Source organism: Chanodichthys erythropterus, chromosome 22 (assembly GCF_024489055.1).
Source record: "Chanodichthys erythropterus isolate Z2021 chromosome 22, ASM2448905v1, whole genome shotgun sequence".
In the NCBI taxonomy this organism is placed as follows: domain Eukaryota; kingdom Metazoa; phylum Chordata; class Actinopteri; order Cypriniformes; family Xenocyprididae; genus Chanodichthys; species Chanodichthys erythropterus.
The window spans coordinates 5,178,931-5,196,060 of record NC_090242.1 but is presented as its reverse complement, the minus strand read 5'-3'; the positions used below and the strand labels follow the sequence as shown (position 1 = coordinate 5,196,060).

Genomic DNA, 17,130 nt, shown 5'->3' with positions numbered 1-17,130 from the left:
TATATCATTAGTCTGAAATAAATATATCATTATATCATTAATCAGAAATAAATATATAATTATATCATATATCATTAAATATATTATAATATTATATCAAATACATCATATCATTATGCATTACATATGTTTATGAAATTTAGTTATGTAGTCACATTTTATTACATTGTGCAATAATGTAAAAAAAATCAGTAAATAAAGTGACACATTTACAACACTATAAACATGTATTTTAGTTCCCCTCACTCCACATAAAAATAAATAAATAAAAATAAATAAATAAAATCCTTTTAAATTTGCTGGTTTTCAGAACAGAAATGAAAAATAAGTATTAGAGCAAACATGAATTATAGTGCCGTTCATTATAAACAACATTTATTATAAAAGCCAAGTATGAGCATGTGGCCTATACAAATAAACTTGGGCTCACGTACCTCTCTCATTTGGAACTAATCCAAAATATGTGCACTTTGCACATTTTGCGAACTTGTTTGCGAAGTCGCTTGCTTAAAAAATGTGATGACAAATGCATGCATTTGTTGTTTTAATTATTAATTTTTAGGAATATTATTTGTTAATTATTAAAATGTAGCAAAATCCTGGATGCTAAATGTTGAGCATGACTTTATATTAACAACTTGGAACGATTGTCCTAAAGTGCTAGAATGGAAGTTAGCTGTAGATGTTAGTGTGGTTGAGTTTGCTCTTGTCTTGTTTTAGGGCCTCCTCTAATCCCAGCTACTGGGATAGACACTCCACCCCACTCCAGAACCAGCACCTCTTCCCCTTTGGCCCTGCCTGGAGTGGGACCACCTCCTCCTCCTCCACCACCACCACCACCTCCTTCCTCTTCTTCCTCCTCTTCTGCCTCTCTCCACCCTCAGTACACTCTCTCTGAATGTAAGCCACTGCGCTTCTCTCTTCTCAGCTTCAGCAGTGGTGCTTAGAGCTTACTGTCTGTATGCGTGTTATAAAGGGGTCGTATCATATTTTTAGTTTAGATGCACTCCACAGATATTTCAGCTACTTTGTTTTTCCTGTCCATCTGAAATTGATTTAAATTGTAAATTATAAGCGGCCTTCGGGGAAGAAAGTCTGACCTCTTTAAAGAAAGCAGTTGATAAACTGAGCCTCTTTTCTGTCTGTTGGTGGTGGTTCTGGTCTTGTGTGTTAATCATGATTAATCGCATCCAAAAGAAAAGTTTGTTTACATAATATGTGCGTTTACTTTGCATATTTATTTTGTAGTTATATACACATGTATATATTTAAGAAATATTTACATGTGTATATACATATAATTTTTGAATTTATCATTTAAATATTTGTAATTTACAAGCAATTTCTGAGTGAGAATGCCATATTTTTTTCATTGTAGAATATCAGGGATACATATTTTTTTCTGAAGGCTGCAGTGACAGACTCTGACCATGTTGTTGTGCTGCTGCTGCATTTTACACTTAGAGCTTATGGGATGAATCTTGTAAATAACAATTCTGAATAATAAAGGGAATTTGGGAAAAGTTCTGTCAAACACATGTGGTAAATGTTTAATTAATCAAAGGGAAAGAACCTACATGTAGTGTTAGTAATGTTTGTCTTTGTTTCCCCCTGCACAGTGCATATGGTTTAACATGTCATTGTTCTGCCACATACAGACAGTTATGACCCTGAGGCCTATAACCCCGAGTCCCCGGCACTGACCGGCCCAGGCAGAGCTCAGTACCGCCATTTCATCCCTCGCATCCAGACGCAAAGACCCAACCTCATCGGCCTTACCTCTGGTGATGGACAAAACTCACGAGGTATCAGATGTAAACAATCAGTTCCAAACAAGTGACTATTTTGCATGAGAATTTTAAATGTTTAAAATGTTTGGCAACATCTATTTGAACTTGGTTTCTATGTGTTTTTTAGCAGCTAACATAGTAATTCAGACAGAGCCGTCTGTCCCGAGTGTGTCGAGCAGCGAGGTGAGGTACATCTCTGAGCAGGAAAACAGGAAGAGGTGTCTGCCGTCTACAGATGGCCCTCAGGCCAAAAAACCCTGGATGGACAAGTGAGTGATGAGCGATGAACTCGAACTCGTTTAGGTTTTATTTTGCTTTCTTTAAAGAACGTGTATGACCTGTAGTATTTTAAAAATTCACCACATATGTGGTATGTTTGATATAAACTTTAGAATTTTTATTATTCTACTGAAATTATAATTGTAATCAATAGACCCTTTCCACAGCGTTGCATTATCAACATTGCAAATCTAGTATGACTGGTGGTTTGTATCTAGTCTGTAAATCTAATTTTGGATATTTTCATTTAAAAATTGTATATATACATATGGGGGGAAAAAAATAATAACTCTGCTGCTTGAGTGTTTCTAATACAACGGCTGAAGGAGTGATGGCAAATTTGACTTTTTTTTCCTCACTGCTGTAATCATACTCTTTTTATATTTTTCCCCTTTTTTGGAAAGTTGTGAAAATGCTATCCTTGATTTTTTTTTTTTTCTTTTGCTGTTGGACCAAATGGGAATATGAAAATTATATTTGCTATCGTCTCTCATTCACCACTATAGAAGATTACCTAACTATAATGAAGTCTGCTTTTGAGAACCACAGAAATGTGAAAAGGGTCTATATATACATACACACACACACACACACATACGCATATATATATATATATATAATTAGGGGTGTAACGGTACATGTAATCGTCTTAAACCATACGGTACAAGCATCCCATTTTTGTGCATGCAGTAACACAACAAATACAGTCAGTCACAGGCTCGCCACGCTCCAATCCAGAAGGGGGGCGTGCGCGGTAATGCAGCACTGTTTGCTACCAGTAAAAAGCGCAGAAGCAGAGACAATTGATCGATAAGTTTACATGTAATCTCTCAACCAGTGTTTCAAAAAGCAACTTGAGAATAATATCTCACGTAGCATTATATGTACCTCAGGCATTTAGTGTTGAGACAGCTTGTTAGTTCACTAGAGAAATAAACTCTAGAAGGGAGCATTTTTATATGCACTATATTAGCTTATATATTCATTATATTTACTTTACCTGTTAGTAATGCCCTGATTATTTGCCTTATGTGCAAATTACATGTTTGTGAGTGATTAATGACAGATTTTTCATTTTTGGGTGAACTAACCATTTTAATATTATAATAATGTGTAAGTAAGTGCTCCCTATATAGTTTTATCCTTATTTATTCTTTTTTTTTTAATGGCATTGAATTTATTTAAAAAGAGAATATAACACAGTTAAATAATAAAAAAGCAATTTTATGTTTAGTTTTCTGCCCCCTGCTGTACCGAACCCATACCGAACCGTGACTTCATTACCGAGGTACGTACCGAACAGTCATGTTTTTGTACCGTTACACCCTTGATAAATATATATGTATATGTGTGTGTGCACATTTGTAATATTATAAACTTGAATTTTGGTTTACTATAAATGTTATCAATTATGGATGCTTATGATAATTTTTTACCTTTAATCAATAATTTATGTATTAAGTGTTTATTAATAATTATGAATCAAAATAATTCATTTTAATTATATTATTTTTAGTGTCTATTAATTAATTTTGATATCTTGGAACACAAAGTAAACTACAGTGATACAGGTGGATGTCCTGATTGAGATGTGTAATGAGGTCTTTTCTGTTTTACAGGCAAAATTTCAATAACCAGCATAAACCTACCTTCCCAAAAAAGAATCATTACGTCAACACCAAACTAGAGGTCCGCAAAATCCCCCGGGAGCTCAACAACATCACCAAACTCAATGAGCACTTCAGCAAGTTTGGAACCATAGTCAACATTCAGGTAAACATTCTGTATAGATTAGATTATGAACCACATATTTGCTCAACATGCTTTTTTAGGGGCCAAGCACCGAAGATGCTTAGGCACCTATTGTATCTGTTGGCGTTCTTTTTCTTTGATTATTATTATTCTTCTTCCGCTCTTGAAGTCTATGGCAGCCCATAGAACCGCTTGCAGGAAAGTTGTGAAATTTGGCACACAGTTAGAGGACAGTCTGACCTTTGTCCATAGCAAATTTGGAGTCTCTAACTCAATCTCTCTAGCGCCACCAGCTGTCCAAATTTGCACTTATGTTTATGCTAATAACTTTTGAACCAATAAGGGCTAGAAACAAAATTTCTCTGATTCCTTGGGTCAAGACGATTCGAATGCTCCCTATGACGTCATTTTCCGTCATGAAAATTTTTAATTTTCTGAAAAACGTACTTGTTTGAACTCCTCCTAGGTTGTTAATCCGATTTTTCATGAAAATTAAACCAGATCATCTTCAGACCATGCCGACAAAATGTTATGGAATTCAAGTTGATTCCTTAAACCGTTTTCGAAAAAGATGCAAACTAATTGTACGTAGTGCTTGTGAAAATGGACATAAGGCTGTATCATGTGGGGGTATCATGCCGAGTCGATTGATATCCAATTTTCCCATATTGAATTTCCCATTTTGAATTTTGTGCTAAAATGCTGTATTTTACAAATGCATTAGCGTATCGTTACGAAACTCGGTATGGGTCTTTGGCACCATGCCCTGTCAATACTCAAAAAGTTTCAGCGCAGCGTCACCTTGTGGTCAAAAGTTATAACAAAATTTACAAAAATGTTAATAACTTTTGACTATATTAACCGATTGTAATGAAACTGGTCTCAGTTGATTCCTTGGGTCATGCTGAGAACATATCAAATTTGCCATAGTTGGTTGAACTTCCTGTCTGCCATATTGTTTTTCTTTAAAGACCTACTTTTTCGAACTCCTCCTAGACCGTTGCTCCGATTTTCACAAATTGAAATGTATCATCTTCAGACCATGCCAACAAAATGTTATGGATTTCAAGTTGATACGTCAAACCGTTTTTATATACCGGAGCAATGAATTTGAGGCATGATGCAAAACCCACTCTTGAAGCTGTATCTCTGCAACGCTTTATCGTATTCAGACCAAACTTGGTACATGTCATCACAAGCATGACCTGAGGCATCATTTCGGCGCAGCGCCACCTACTGGTGTAGAGATATGAAAAATGGCTATTTTTGCTTATGATTTTTAGACAAAACCATTAGAAGTTATAAGTTTGGTCTCGTTAGATTCGGGGCATCATGTTGAGTTGAATGATATCCAATTTTTCCATATCGGACATTTTGGCCATCGGCCATTTTGAATTTTGTGCTAAAATGCTGTATTTTACGAACACATTAGCATATCTTTACAAAACTCGGTATGGGTCATCAGCACAATGCCCTGAAGGAGCCTGAGAAGTTTCGGACCAATGCCACCTTGTGGCCAAAAGTTATAACAAAATTTACAAAAATTCTAATAACTTTTGACCATTTTAACTGATTGTAATGAAACTGGTCTCAGTTGATTCCTTGGGTCATGCCGAGAACATCAGCTGAACTTCCTGTCCGCCATATTGTTTTTCTTTTAAAACCTTTTTTTTTTAAAAACTCCTCCTTGACCGTTCCTCCGATTTTCACCAAAATTGAACCGTATCATGTTCAGACCATGCTGACAAAAAGTTATGGATTTCAAGTCGTTACTTCAAACCGTTTTCGTATACCGGAGCAAGGAATTTGAGGCATGATGCAAAACACTCCTGAAGCTGTATCTCTGCAATGCTTTGACATATTGACACCAAACTTTGCGGTTGTCATTGTCAACTCAATCTGACCATACCGCATGAATTTGGTCACAGCGCCACCTATTGGTGGAAAGTGATAAACCAGTAAATCTTTATTATTGACTGTATATGTGATTTTTCAGCTCTCTTGCCTAAAATTATCCTAATAGATCTTTAATTGCATACTGTTGCAGTTGGTCTGATGCTCACGGCTGTGTTGGCTGGCTTGTTGTGCCGCTTTTGTGCTTTGCCGCATAATTGCTGCTTGCAGCTATATTTTATATTTATGTAACGATTTTGTTATATAGGTATATCTAATGTAGTTATAGAGATTGTGCTGATTATGAAGTAAAACTGCATCCTCTATTGTCATTTCCACAGGTGGTGTTTGGGGGTGACCCAGAGGCGGCGTTAATCCAATATACGGCTAATGACGAGGCTCGGAGGGCCATCTCCAGCACAGAAGCTGTTCTGAATAACCGCTTCATCAGAGTCTACTGGCATAGAGAGGCCACATCCAACACACAGGAGCAGGGACCCAGTCAGAACACAAACCCTGGCCAACAGCAGCCCACAACACACAAGGTCTGGAAGGAGTGTCTGATGCTATTAATACCCACTGATGGATTATCATAATCAAAGAATTAAAACTGCAATGCACAATGCATTATATTCCTAGGCTATTTCATTGTGTTGCTTTTCTAATATTTGGAGAATGCCCTACTATTGATAGTTCATTTTCCCCATAGAAAAATTTGTCAGCTTTACAGTTTTAGAGATTGTTCACTCAAAAATGATTGATATCCTTACTGTGACTGTTCATCCATGGATGAGAATCTGTTTGTCTTTCGTCTACATACTTTGACCAAATTTTGTTTTGTGTGCAGGTCATTAATAAGCAGCACCCTGCAGGATCTTACGTACTGAATAAGAACTTCCCCAAACACCAGACTGCCACAGTAGCCACAGGCATCATGGGCAGCACTGAACCTACCAGCCCGAGCCAAGAACCATCAGTGGTAAAGAAAATACATGAATGTTTGCGCACATCTATTCAGAGAGAATATATATCATATATACGATATGGCTCTATATTTCAGTTGAATTAAAATATAAAGTTATGAAAATTCACTTTGCCCTTAGCCAAATCCATTTTCTCTGGAACAAGCATAAGAGATATTTCAAAAATATTTGAAAAGCTCACAAACTTTTAACCGTTTGTATGTGTGAGATATATGTTCGAAATCAACAAATGTTTGAATTTCTGTGTTAAACAAGGGTTTGACGCCACCTTCCAGTTTGCCGAAGGGTCCGTTCTCACGCACGGTGTTGAAAACCTCATCAAAGTCATTAGGAAAAACGGGCAAAGTGCTGGAAGCTCAGGAGGTTCTGAAAAAGAAGCAGGTACGTATTTCCTTTCTCCTCCTCCTCTTCTCCTCTGTAAGCCGATAGCAGCAGATCCACCTACTAGGATTGCACTGTCTGGAATGTACTTATGAGTGAGCTAACATGACCTCTGACCTCTGGTCTTCAGGAGGCGTTGAAACTGCAGCAAGACATGAGGAAGAAGAAACAAGAAATGCTTGAAAAACAGATTGAATGTCAGAAGGTATCAAGGATTATTTTTTTTTTATTATTTTATTTTGAGATGTTTTTATTTTTATACTCTACCAGTCAAAAGTTTGGAAACATTACTATTTTTAATGTTTTTGAATAAAGTATCTTATGCTCATTAAGGCTGCGTTTATTTCATAATAAATACAGAAAAAACAATAATACTCAATTTACAATTTAAAATTGTTTTTCTATTTTAATATACTTTAACATATAATTTATTCCTGTGATCAAAGCTGAATTGTCAGAATAATTAATCCAGTCTTCAGTGTCACATGATCCTTCAGAAATCATTCTAATATGCTGATTTATTATCAATGAATAAAAAAGTTAAAACTTATCAGCATTTATTTAAAATAGAAATCTTTTGTAACAATATACACTACTACTTTTTTTTTTTTTTTTTTTTTTGAAAGAAATTAATACTTTTATTCAGCACGGATGCGTTAAATTGATAAAAAGTGATAGTAAAGATTTATATTGTTAGAAAAGATTTCTATTTTGAATAAATGCTGTTCTTTTGAACCTTTTATTCATCAATGAATCCTGGAAAAAGTATCACAGGTCCCAAAAAATATTAAGCAAAACAACTGTTTTCAACATTAATAATAACTGAGTATCAAATCATTATATTACAATGATTTCTGAAGGATCATGTGACACTGAAGGCTGGAGTAATGATGCTGAAAATTCACAGGAATAAATTATATTTTAAAGTATATTAAAATAGAAAAACATAATTTTAAATTGTAATAATATTTCACAATATTATTGTTTTTAATATACTTTAAAATATAATTTATATATAATAATAATAAATGCAGCCTTAATGAGCATAAGAGACTTTGTGTAAAAACATTAAAAATAATGTTTCCAAACTTTTGACGGTAGTGTACGTTTATCTCGTATTTACTGTTCAATTAACATTACCTGCTCTTTATTTGAAAAACATGATTCCCAGTGTGCACAAGCTTGCCAGATTACAAAAAAAAATGGAATTGGTCGATTATTTTATTAATCGAGTAATCTGAATTTTTTTTTCTTTTTTGTGGTAATAAAAATAGACCTGAGTGAATAATAGCCATTAAAATGACTTAATTCAAGGAATAACAATGAGGCTATAATAATTGGTTCAAATAAAGTATCAAAAGCAAGTAATCGTATGGTTTTATTGAACAATACTGTTGAAATACATAATGTAATATACATATTATGTAATCAACTTATGTACATTACTCAGACCTGCCAACATGTACGCATTTTGACCTCAAAGTACGCTGGTACGATTTGTCACTCTATACTACACAAAAACCCGGTGACTCCTCTGTGCACGCGTAGTACTCAAATCCAGCAAAAGAAAGAGTTTGACCAATCATAGCGCTGAGTTCATTTCCCCAAATGGCAAGAGGGGATGATTGACAAATGCGTACGTCCTATCAATAAAAAGAGACTGCATATCGACAGCAACACAAAATCCCGCTCGATCTCCCTCTTTCCACTCCCGCCGTCTCAGTGACTGAATTCTCAAGCGAGGACAGTACAGCAGTCACAGTACTTCTGACTCCTTAAGGTAAACAGGTATAAAATGCTCAAGTAATGTTGGAAAAACAAATCTAAATAAAATTGAAATCGCTATATGGCTTAGTGATTGTGAAAGTGCTGTGATGTGTGACTGACTGACAAGCGCGAGTCTGGAGAAACGGGCGTTTATTCTCTGTTGAGAAACGTAGCTTACATGTTGCATTATTGTAACTAAAGTACCTAATTATGTTACATAGCCTACTTATTTTGTATGAAAACTAGCATATTAGTTACTTATGCATTTAACCCCCCCCAAAACACCCCATGTCCCATCCCGTCACACTGGTACTCGAAAAAAAATTCAAGGTTGGCAGGTCTGATTACTTATAACAAATGGCTGCAGAGGGAGCCAACATACTGGTGATTGTTGTTACACTTTACAGCACGGTCAAATTCTTGTTTAAATCCTTTTTTTAACCTTGTTTAAACTGCTCTGAGACAAGAAACATGTAACATGCACACTTGTAATTAAAGCGTCACGCTTTGCACTGAAACCTGCAGTGCATATATATATTTAATTGAATCACAGCCCTTGTGATTTCACAATAGCACCATGCTATGATTTTTAAATTGTTTTAATATATTGTGCAGCCTAAGAAAATGGACTATGGTTCATGGGTGCTCATCTGTGGAATGCACCATTTCTGGTATTTTGCCGGTTAATCTGCATGGGTAAATTGCAATTTTTAATCAAGCATTTGAATTTAAATGAGGAATCGTGACAGCCCCAAAACAACTGTGCTTGTCCTGATTCAGTCTTGGTTGAGTGAATGTGATATAAGAAGTGTATAATGCAGTTTAATGTTACACTAAACCTGAACTGCCTTCTGCAGGTGCTGATAAACCGCCTGGAAAAGAACAGAGGGATGAAGCCAGAGGAGAGGGCGAACATCATGAAGACTCTTAAAGAACTGACAGAAAAGATCTCTCAGCTGAAGAACGAGATCAGCCCGACCGCACAAGCTACTGCCAACACGACACAATCAAAGTCAAAAACAGACGTAAGACAATTCATATATACCTGGTGTTATTGTACAAGTACCTTCTAGTAGCACAACACAGATTGTAGTCTAGAAGATCTCATTTTTGTTTAAAAGTTAGAATCTATAGTTTGCCAACTTTGATTTAAAAGATCTTATTGAATTTAAGTATAACTGTCTTTTATCATGTCAAGGCACAGAAAGAGTTGCTTGACGCAGAGTTGGACTTCCATAAGAAGTTGACATCAGGAGAAGACACAACAGACCTGAAGAGGAGGTTGGGTCAGTTGCAGGTGGAGGTAAGCCGCCATTTTGTCACTGTGACCTGTACATCTGATAGGGGTTTTTCAGTGTCTGATGCCAATATACAGAGGGAGGGTTAATTACAATTTTTTTAATTATTATTATTTTTATTATTATTTTATTATTGTTATTATTTTTATTTTATTTTTAAACAGAAATTATCGCTTAAAGAAAATGAAGCCTATATTATTACCATTAAGGTTTTTTGCATTGCAACACTGTTTTTATGATAAAGGATTAGTTCACTTCAGGATTAAAATTTCCTCATAATTTACTCACCCCCTTGTCATCCAAGATGTTTATGTCTTTCTTTCTTCTGTCAAAAAAATAATTAAGGTTTTTGATGAAAACATTCCAGGATTTTTCTCCAAATAGCAGACTTCACTGGGGTTCAACGGGTTGAAGGTCACAATGTCATTTTGAGTGCAGTTTCAAAGAGCTCTACATGATCCCAGACGAGGAATAAGGGTCTTATCTAGCTAAACGATCGGCCATTTTCTAAACAAAACAAAAAATGATATACTTTTTAACCACAAATGCTCATCTTGCACTAGCTTGGAGATGCACGTTACGTAATCGCATTGGAAAGGTCATGTGTGACATAGGCAGAAGTACTGCAGTAGGGCAAAAAAACTCAAATTTTCTCCTCCAACTTCAAAATTGTCTGTAATTGTTGTTTTATCCTTTTTTTTGAAAAGGGCATTTGTCTTTGCATGTTCGCTTTGTAAACACTGGGTCAGTATTTCTGCCTGTGTCGCACGTGATCTTTCCAACGTGATTACGTAATGCTTGAGGTCGTGGACTTGCATCGCAGAGCAGTGCAAGACGAGCATTTGTGGTTAAAAAGTATATATATACTTTGAAGCTGCACTGAAACTGTAATTTGGACCTTAAACCCGTTGAACACCAGTGAAGTCCACTGTATGGAGAAAAATCCTGGAATGTTTTCATCAAAAACCTTCATTTCTTTTCGACTGAAGAAAGAAAGACAAACATCTTGGATGACATGGGGGTGAGGAAATTATCAGGAAATTAATTCTGAAGTGAACTAATCCTTTAACTACCTCAATCTTTTTTACATTGTTATTACTATTATACCTGTAGTTTTTTTTTTTTTCATTCTTTAAATTATATTTTACAATATGTAATTAGAACTACATTTTAAAATATCCAGACACATTACAGTAATTCAGGAGAATTTAGGTGGTAATGGAAATATACAAAATATAAAATACATATAAAGATGCATATGCAATAAAATATAATGATAAATATAATACATATGCAATAAAATATAAAATATAAAGTTCATATAAAATAAAAAAAATACATTTAAATTAATTTATTTTTTTGGATTTACAGTAATATTATTTGTTTATTATTTTTTAGTACCAAAAAATGTCCCTATTATCTGACAGGTATCACTGAAGTAGCAATATTGACATGTGTGGCCCAAATGTGTTAGCAACCTGAAAATGGGACCATGTCTTTGCCAAACATTGCCAGATGGGCGATTTATTTAGAAAACCCGTTTTAAAATATTTAAAATTTTTGTAATTGTGCTTGGTGCCACATAAAACCATTTTATATTTTTATACTTGTTATACTTATTTTATTTATTATATTACTGAAGCAAAAGACACTCTTGTATCCAACCAGAACCAGCATAATCCATTTCATCCAAACACAATCTCACACTCAGCCCTAACATTAGCGTTCCTTAAACAAGAGAGACGGCTGGCACTGGGCTTAAATTAGCTCGTGTGAAATATGCATGTCATTACACTTCATCTCCTGCACATTTAACTCTGAGCACTTCCCACACCCCAAGGACCAGTCCCAAAGCAACACACACCCCTCTCCTCACGCTGATGCTTTTCATTCCATTAAAGTTTGAGCAGCTCCCATGTAGATGGAGGGAAGACAATCAAAGGAAGAGAGCGAAAGGAAGAAACTACACTGGCTGAAAGAGTTGTTTGTTCAGGGCATGAAAGAGAAATGATCAGCATTTGGTGTGGCTTTTGTCACTCTTTGGCTTTTCATTTTTAATCTGCAGTCAGGTTAAAGGTTAGGCAAGTTTTAAAGTCTAGTACTTTTTGGAAGTTTAGAAGAGCGCACTATTCCCATACTTTCATATGTGTGTGTGTGTGTGTGTATGTTATATTTTTATGTATAATATATATGTATATAATATATAATGTATAAATATATGTATTATTTTATTACTCTTTGCATTATAAGTTAAGTTTTATTCACGCATCCTCTGGATTAAAATCACATAGGCAACACGACTGGGACTGATACCAGCGGGCCGTGGCAAACCACCAGCAGCCCCAACTCGAGGCAGAGGGAGGGGCCGAGGGCGGAGCCTCAGGGGGCGTGGTGGAGGCAATCACATGGTGGTAGACCACCGGCCTCGAGCCATCACTATTATTGGCTTCACACAGGAAGAGAAGGAGGAACTCATGCCGCATTTCGTGGTAAGACTTGAGTGTCTGTCAATCAATCATTTATCTATCCATCTGTCTGTCTTCTGTATGTCTATCAGTCTATCTTCTATCTATTAGGGCTGGGCAAAAATGATTAATCGTTTTTTATCATCTGTTTGTCAGTCAATCGATCTGTCTAATATGTTAGTACCTAATTTAATGATCAATCCATATGATTTGTGTAGAAATTTGGCGAGATCGAGGAGCTTCGTGACTATGATGCTACAAGTGTCGTGATGACCTTCAAAACCCGCAGTGATGCAGAAAACGTACTGTGGCTTTTTAGTTCTTACGTTTTTAGTTTTAAATTTGAGATTTATTTTAAGAGGTCATTAAAATTTAACCACACTAAATCTTTTTTTTAAGGCTGCAAACCAAGGGGCGAAGTTCAAAGGTCGAATTCTACAGATCTCATGGTACAAACCTAAAACTCCATCTGTGTCCAATGAACCAGAAGAGGACGAGTCAAAGGAAGAGGTCAACGCTGCAGGAATCCATGTAATGACGGTAATTACACGAAAAGATACACATAATTATATAGTGTTTTAAAGGCTTAGTTCACCCAAAAATGAAAACTGTCATTAATCACTCACCCTAATGTCGTTTCACACCCGCAAGAACACAAATTAAGTTATTTTTGATAAAATCCAAAATCCAAATCCAAATTCAAATGCTTGGAAAGGTACTAAAGACACATTTACATAATTTTTAGGTGAACTAACCCTTTAATTATATTATAAGCAGTGTTTGCCAAGTCAAGCAAAAGTTCACTCACATTTTTCCACATTGACATTTAAAGGTGCAATATGTACGATTTTTGCAGTAAATATCCAAAAACCACTAGGTCAGTGTTATATACTTTGTTCACTTGAGTACTTACAATATCCCAAATGTTTCCAACTATTTGTAAATCGTGAGAAAATTGCAATTTTAACCAAGACTCCGGGATGTGTGAGGAGTCGCCTGTCAATTCCGTCATACCCGCATTACCCTCGGTTTCCGGTTTTATTTTGTAGAAACTATGAAAACACCAAAGACGGTTTAATATATTACATGTTTTAATAGACAAGGGAACAACTCTTTTGATATATTTATAGACAGAAAACGAATCATTGTTATAGAGCTCACCACGTTTAGTCTTATTGTTTAAATCTAATTTTTTTTTTTTTTTTTTTTTTTTTGCGAGTACCATGCTTCAGAGAAAAACACTTTTTTGTGAAATGGCTAACATAGCATAATCAGATGCAGCTTTATTTTTAGTAACAGTAATACAGCATTTTCTCCATCATACAATATGTTTTAAAATGAATTGCATGCCATTTATCAAGACAAGCCATCCAGCATTTAATATGATATTGTAAAATGGATCTATCTTACTGCAGTGTCTCAAACAAGTGTCTCACAGCAGCCACTGAGCGAACGCACAGAGTAACATTATAACATCATTTTCAACACTCTCAAATGTATCTAATATGATAAACAGAGCTGTGTTTCCTCATACTCATGACCGGAAAAGCGGAAGCGGTGCCGGCGACTGTGTCATAATAAAAGTCCTGCTGCTCGTGAGGCGTGTGTTGATCAATCGCTCCAGCTCCTCGTTCAGCTCCACAACACTCGCTCCTGCTCTGCTTCATACTACAGTAATGTTAATAATCTCATCCATGAACATGATTTCTTCCCGAGTCCTATCCCAATTCTTTTGCACCGTCCGTTGAGGTGAAGACCACATGTCCCAAGATTCCTCGCTCAAACTTGGCGTCATCAAGCTACACCTTTGTTTTGAATAGGCCTCTAGCGGACAGAAATCCTACACACTGCACCTTTTAAATTGTATGAAGGTTTTTTAAACCTGTATGAAACCAACATGAATATTAAATTTCCAAAAACTTGAAGTTTAAACAAGTATTAAATGATGTTAAAGTTAAATTATGTTGATCTTTTCTCATACTTTGTAGGAGCCAGTCAGCCCCTTTCTGCTTCCAGAGGAAGAGGAAGAAGATGATGATGAAGAAGATGAATATGAGAGCCGCTCATGGAGGCGATGAGGAAGGGGAAATGGCACCACTTTTTTTGTTCAAGGACTCTCATTTTTAGTTTTTGTTTGTAAAGGCTAATTTAAGTATATTTGATTGAATAAGACAAAGAGTCTTTCTTTTTTTAAAGACGGTTTTCAGTATTTTGAGACCTGGAGAAGCGAAAAGGCAAACTGTGTTCTCTGTATAGGAGAATATATGAGTTTGTGTGACGTCTGTGTAGACTTGCAGTGTTTCTGTCACTCTGAAATTTCTGCTTTATGTATCAAACTCTCACTTCTGCTGAGATTGAATGCAAAATGTTTCAGCTGGGAAACATTTTGTTTCACTGTGCATGAGCAGATATCAGTAACTCACAACATTTGTGACTACTGTGAATTTTTTTTTTTTAGGTACCTAAATTGTTCACCCATTTCTTCCCAGTTTAATATATGATTTAACATGAAACTTCATCTGCACTTTGTGCCACTTTGGTAGAAATTCTCCCGATGGATGCACTCTTTTGGCATCGTTCCCATTAAAGGCATCTCTTTCCTTTGTGAAGAAACGAAATGCCGTCATGATGTCAAACAAAACACTTTTGTAACCGCTCTCTAACGTTTAGGCAATATATATCCCCAGGTGGATTTTTCCTTCTCGATCTTAATGTGCCACTTCCTGTAAATATGGACTGTATAGAAGATATATGTGGCACACTTCATTTTGGTCAGTGTGTCGGACTGTTCATATTTATTTCTCGCATCTAGTTGATGTTCCAAAACCAAAAAGAGCTTTGGATGAGGGTCAGAGAAAATTATTGTTGTTAATTGAGTTAAAATATGAACAGAGGTGTTGTGAATGTATTCAAAAATTGATTTACACTTCATTTACGCCTTATATCGTCAGTGTACAGCTGATGTTTTATGAGATTTGTGGCTTTTCCCCCCTTTTTTTTTGTGTATATTTTGTAAATGGTTGCAGTAGTAATGACTGTTCACTTCATTATTTTAGTCTGTCGAATGAATGAATCGTTAAACGGATCACATTCATAACTCTTAGAGGCTTATTTAAGTGAGCGTATGACTTAAAACCACAGTCTTATATAATTTCACCATGTTTTAAAGAATCTGTTTTATTGTTTTTTTTTTTGTTTTTTTTGTTTTTTTGGACACCACTCATTTCAAAAGCCTGGTCCTGCAGAAATTGGGTCAAAAACACACCCGTTTCTGTAACCTTAAATATTATCCAATAGCATGCTGGCATATGTGTGCGTGTGTTCATTTGGAGAAAAAAAGAAATTATATGTATGTATGCATATATATTTTTTTAATATTCATATTTACATACTTTGCTAAAAACAAGATATAAGTTTATAGTTCCTTTTAATGAAGGACCAGTGTAAACCTTTCCTATGTATACTGTTGATGTGACAGTTAATAGCACGTTACTTCGCCATTTGAATTCAGTGATACACCTGTTTGCCCTGCTCTTCCCCATCGATTGTACAAATTCTTCTCATAATCTCCACAATGATTTCTCAATAACTTGGTCGTTCATTTAAGGTCTGGCAGGTCTTAATGTTGGTTTTGTACATGAGTCTAGTAGAAGGACTCGAGACTGTGTGTGAATTTAAAGAATGGATTTTGCTCATTTGTACAACCGTTTTACTACACCACATTAGTACAAAGTCATACATTTAGCGTAAATAGATTTTGACTTTATTACTGTTTATAAATTTAAATATCTATGGATGTATTTTTCAGTTTTTTTGTTTGTAAAATGGATTTCTAACAGTTGCATGTTTGCTAATCAATAAAGATAATGGAATGGGGGTGAGCAAGAAGAATATAAAAAAAAAAAAAAATGCAGTTTCAATTGGCCAAAAGTAAAATGATTTGCAACAAACAAAAAAGGAAAAAGTATCAGAAAAAAAAAGAGAGTGAAAAGGAAGAAAAAAAAATCATGATCCATTCCAAGAATTTATTCCCCTCTGAAACAGTCGTTTTGTGTTTTCATTTCTTCTGAGTGATTGATTGTGCTGCATAGTCAAAAAAACTTATATTAATATTATAATATTTAGTGTTTCTATGAAACGGTAAGATGCAACCGTTGGACCTCTATTTTTTTTATTTATTTATTTTTTTTAGGTAATAATAATTACTATTAATTAATAGTAATTAATTAGGTAATAGTAATAATAATGATGTGACACTTGAGGTTTACGAAGATGGCTTTAAAAGAGTATAAGATGTTATATTTTCTTCTACAGTAATTTTTTGCATGTGGGAGAGACCAGGGCTAGTTGTAATTTATCCAAGTGAGTTTATGAAAGTCAATTTCTTTAAAGATGCATAATTTAATGTCTTCATTAGATGAGACATTGAAAAAAAATTACAACATATATGCATTTTAATGTAGTTTAAAGGATTTTCACTAAACTATATAAACCATGATTTGAAATGTCTCAGGTGGAGGAC

General features: G+C 35.1%; 1 protein-coding gene across 6 annotated transcripts in view; it reads left to right on the top strand.

Annotated features, from left to right (window-relative positions):
• rbm27 (RNA binding motif protein 27) overlaps positions 1 to 16,638 on the top strand; it is a 31,907-nt gene extending 15,269 nt beyond the window's left edge. Inside the window, exons 8-22 of one of the 6 annotated variants that reach the window (XM_067376361.1) lie at positions 721 to 900; positions 1,659 to 1,814; positions 1,918 to 2,059; positions 3,304 to 3,357; positions 3,689 to 3,842; positions 6,056 to 6,259; positions 6,562 to 6,693; positions 6,953 to 7,078; positions 7,209 to 7,283; positions 9,703 to 9,870; positions 10,044 to 10,148; positions 12,435 to 12,632; positions 12,827 to 12,910; positions 13,008 to 13,139; positions 14,597 to 16,638. In XM_067376361.1, coding sequence (XP_067232462.1) covers positions 721 to 900; positions 1,659 to 1,814; positions 1,918 to 2,059; positions 3,304 to 3,357; positions 3,689 to 3,842; positions 6,056 to 6,259; positions 6,562 to 6,693; positions 6,953 to 7,078; positions 7,209 to 7,283; positions 9,703 to 9,870; positions 10,044 to 10,148; positions 12,435 to 12,632; positions 12,827 to 12,910; positions 13,008 to 13,139; positions 14,597 to 14,686 — 2,000 coding nt within the window. In that variant the 3' untranslated portion in view covers positions 14,687 to 16,638. Of the gene's footprint in view, positions 1 to 720; positions 901 to 1,658; positions 1,815 to 1,917; positions 2,060 to 3,303; positions 3,358 to 3,688; positions 3,843 to 6,055; positions 6,260 to 6,561; positions 6,694 to 6,952; positions 7,079 to 7,208; positions 7,284 to 9,702; positions 9,871 to 10,043; positions 10,149 to 12,434; positions 12,633 to 12,826; positions 12,911 to 13,007; positions 13,149 to 14,596 lie in introns of all 6 variants that reach the window. The other 5 variants (XM_067376360.1, XM_067376358.1, XM_067376364.1 and 2 more) reach the window with 5 other exon arrangements.
• The last annotated feature ends 492 nt before the right edge of the window (positions 16,639 to 17,130 follow it).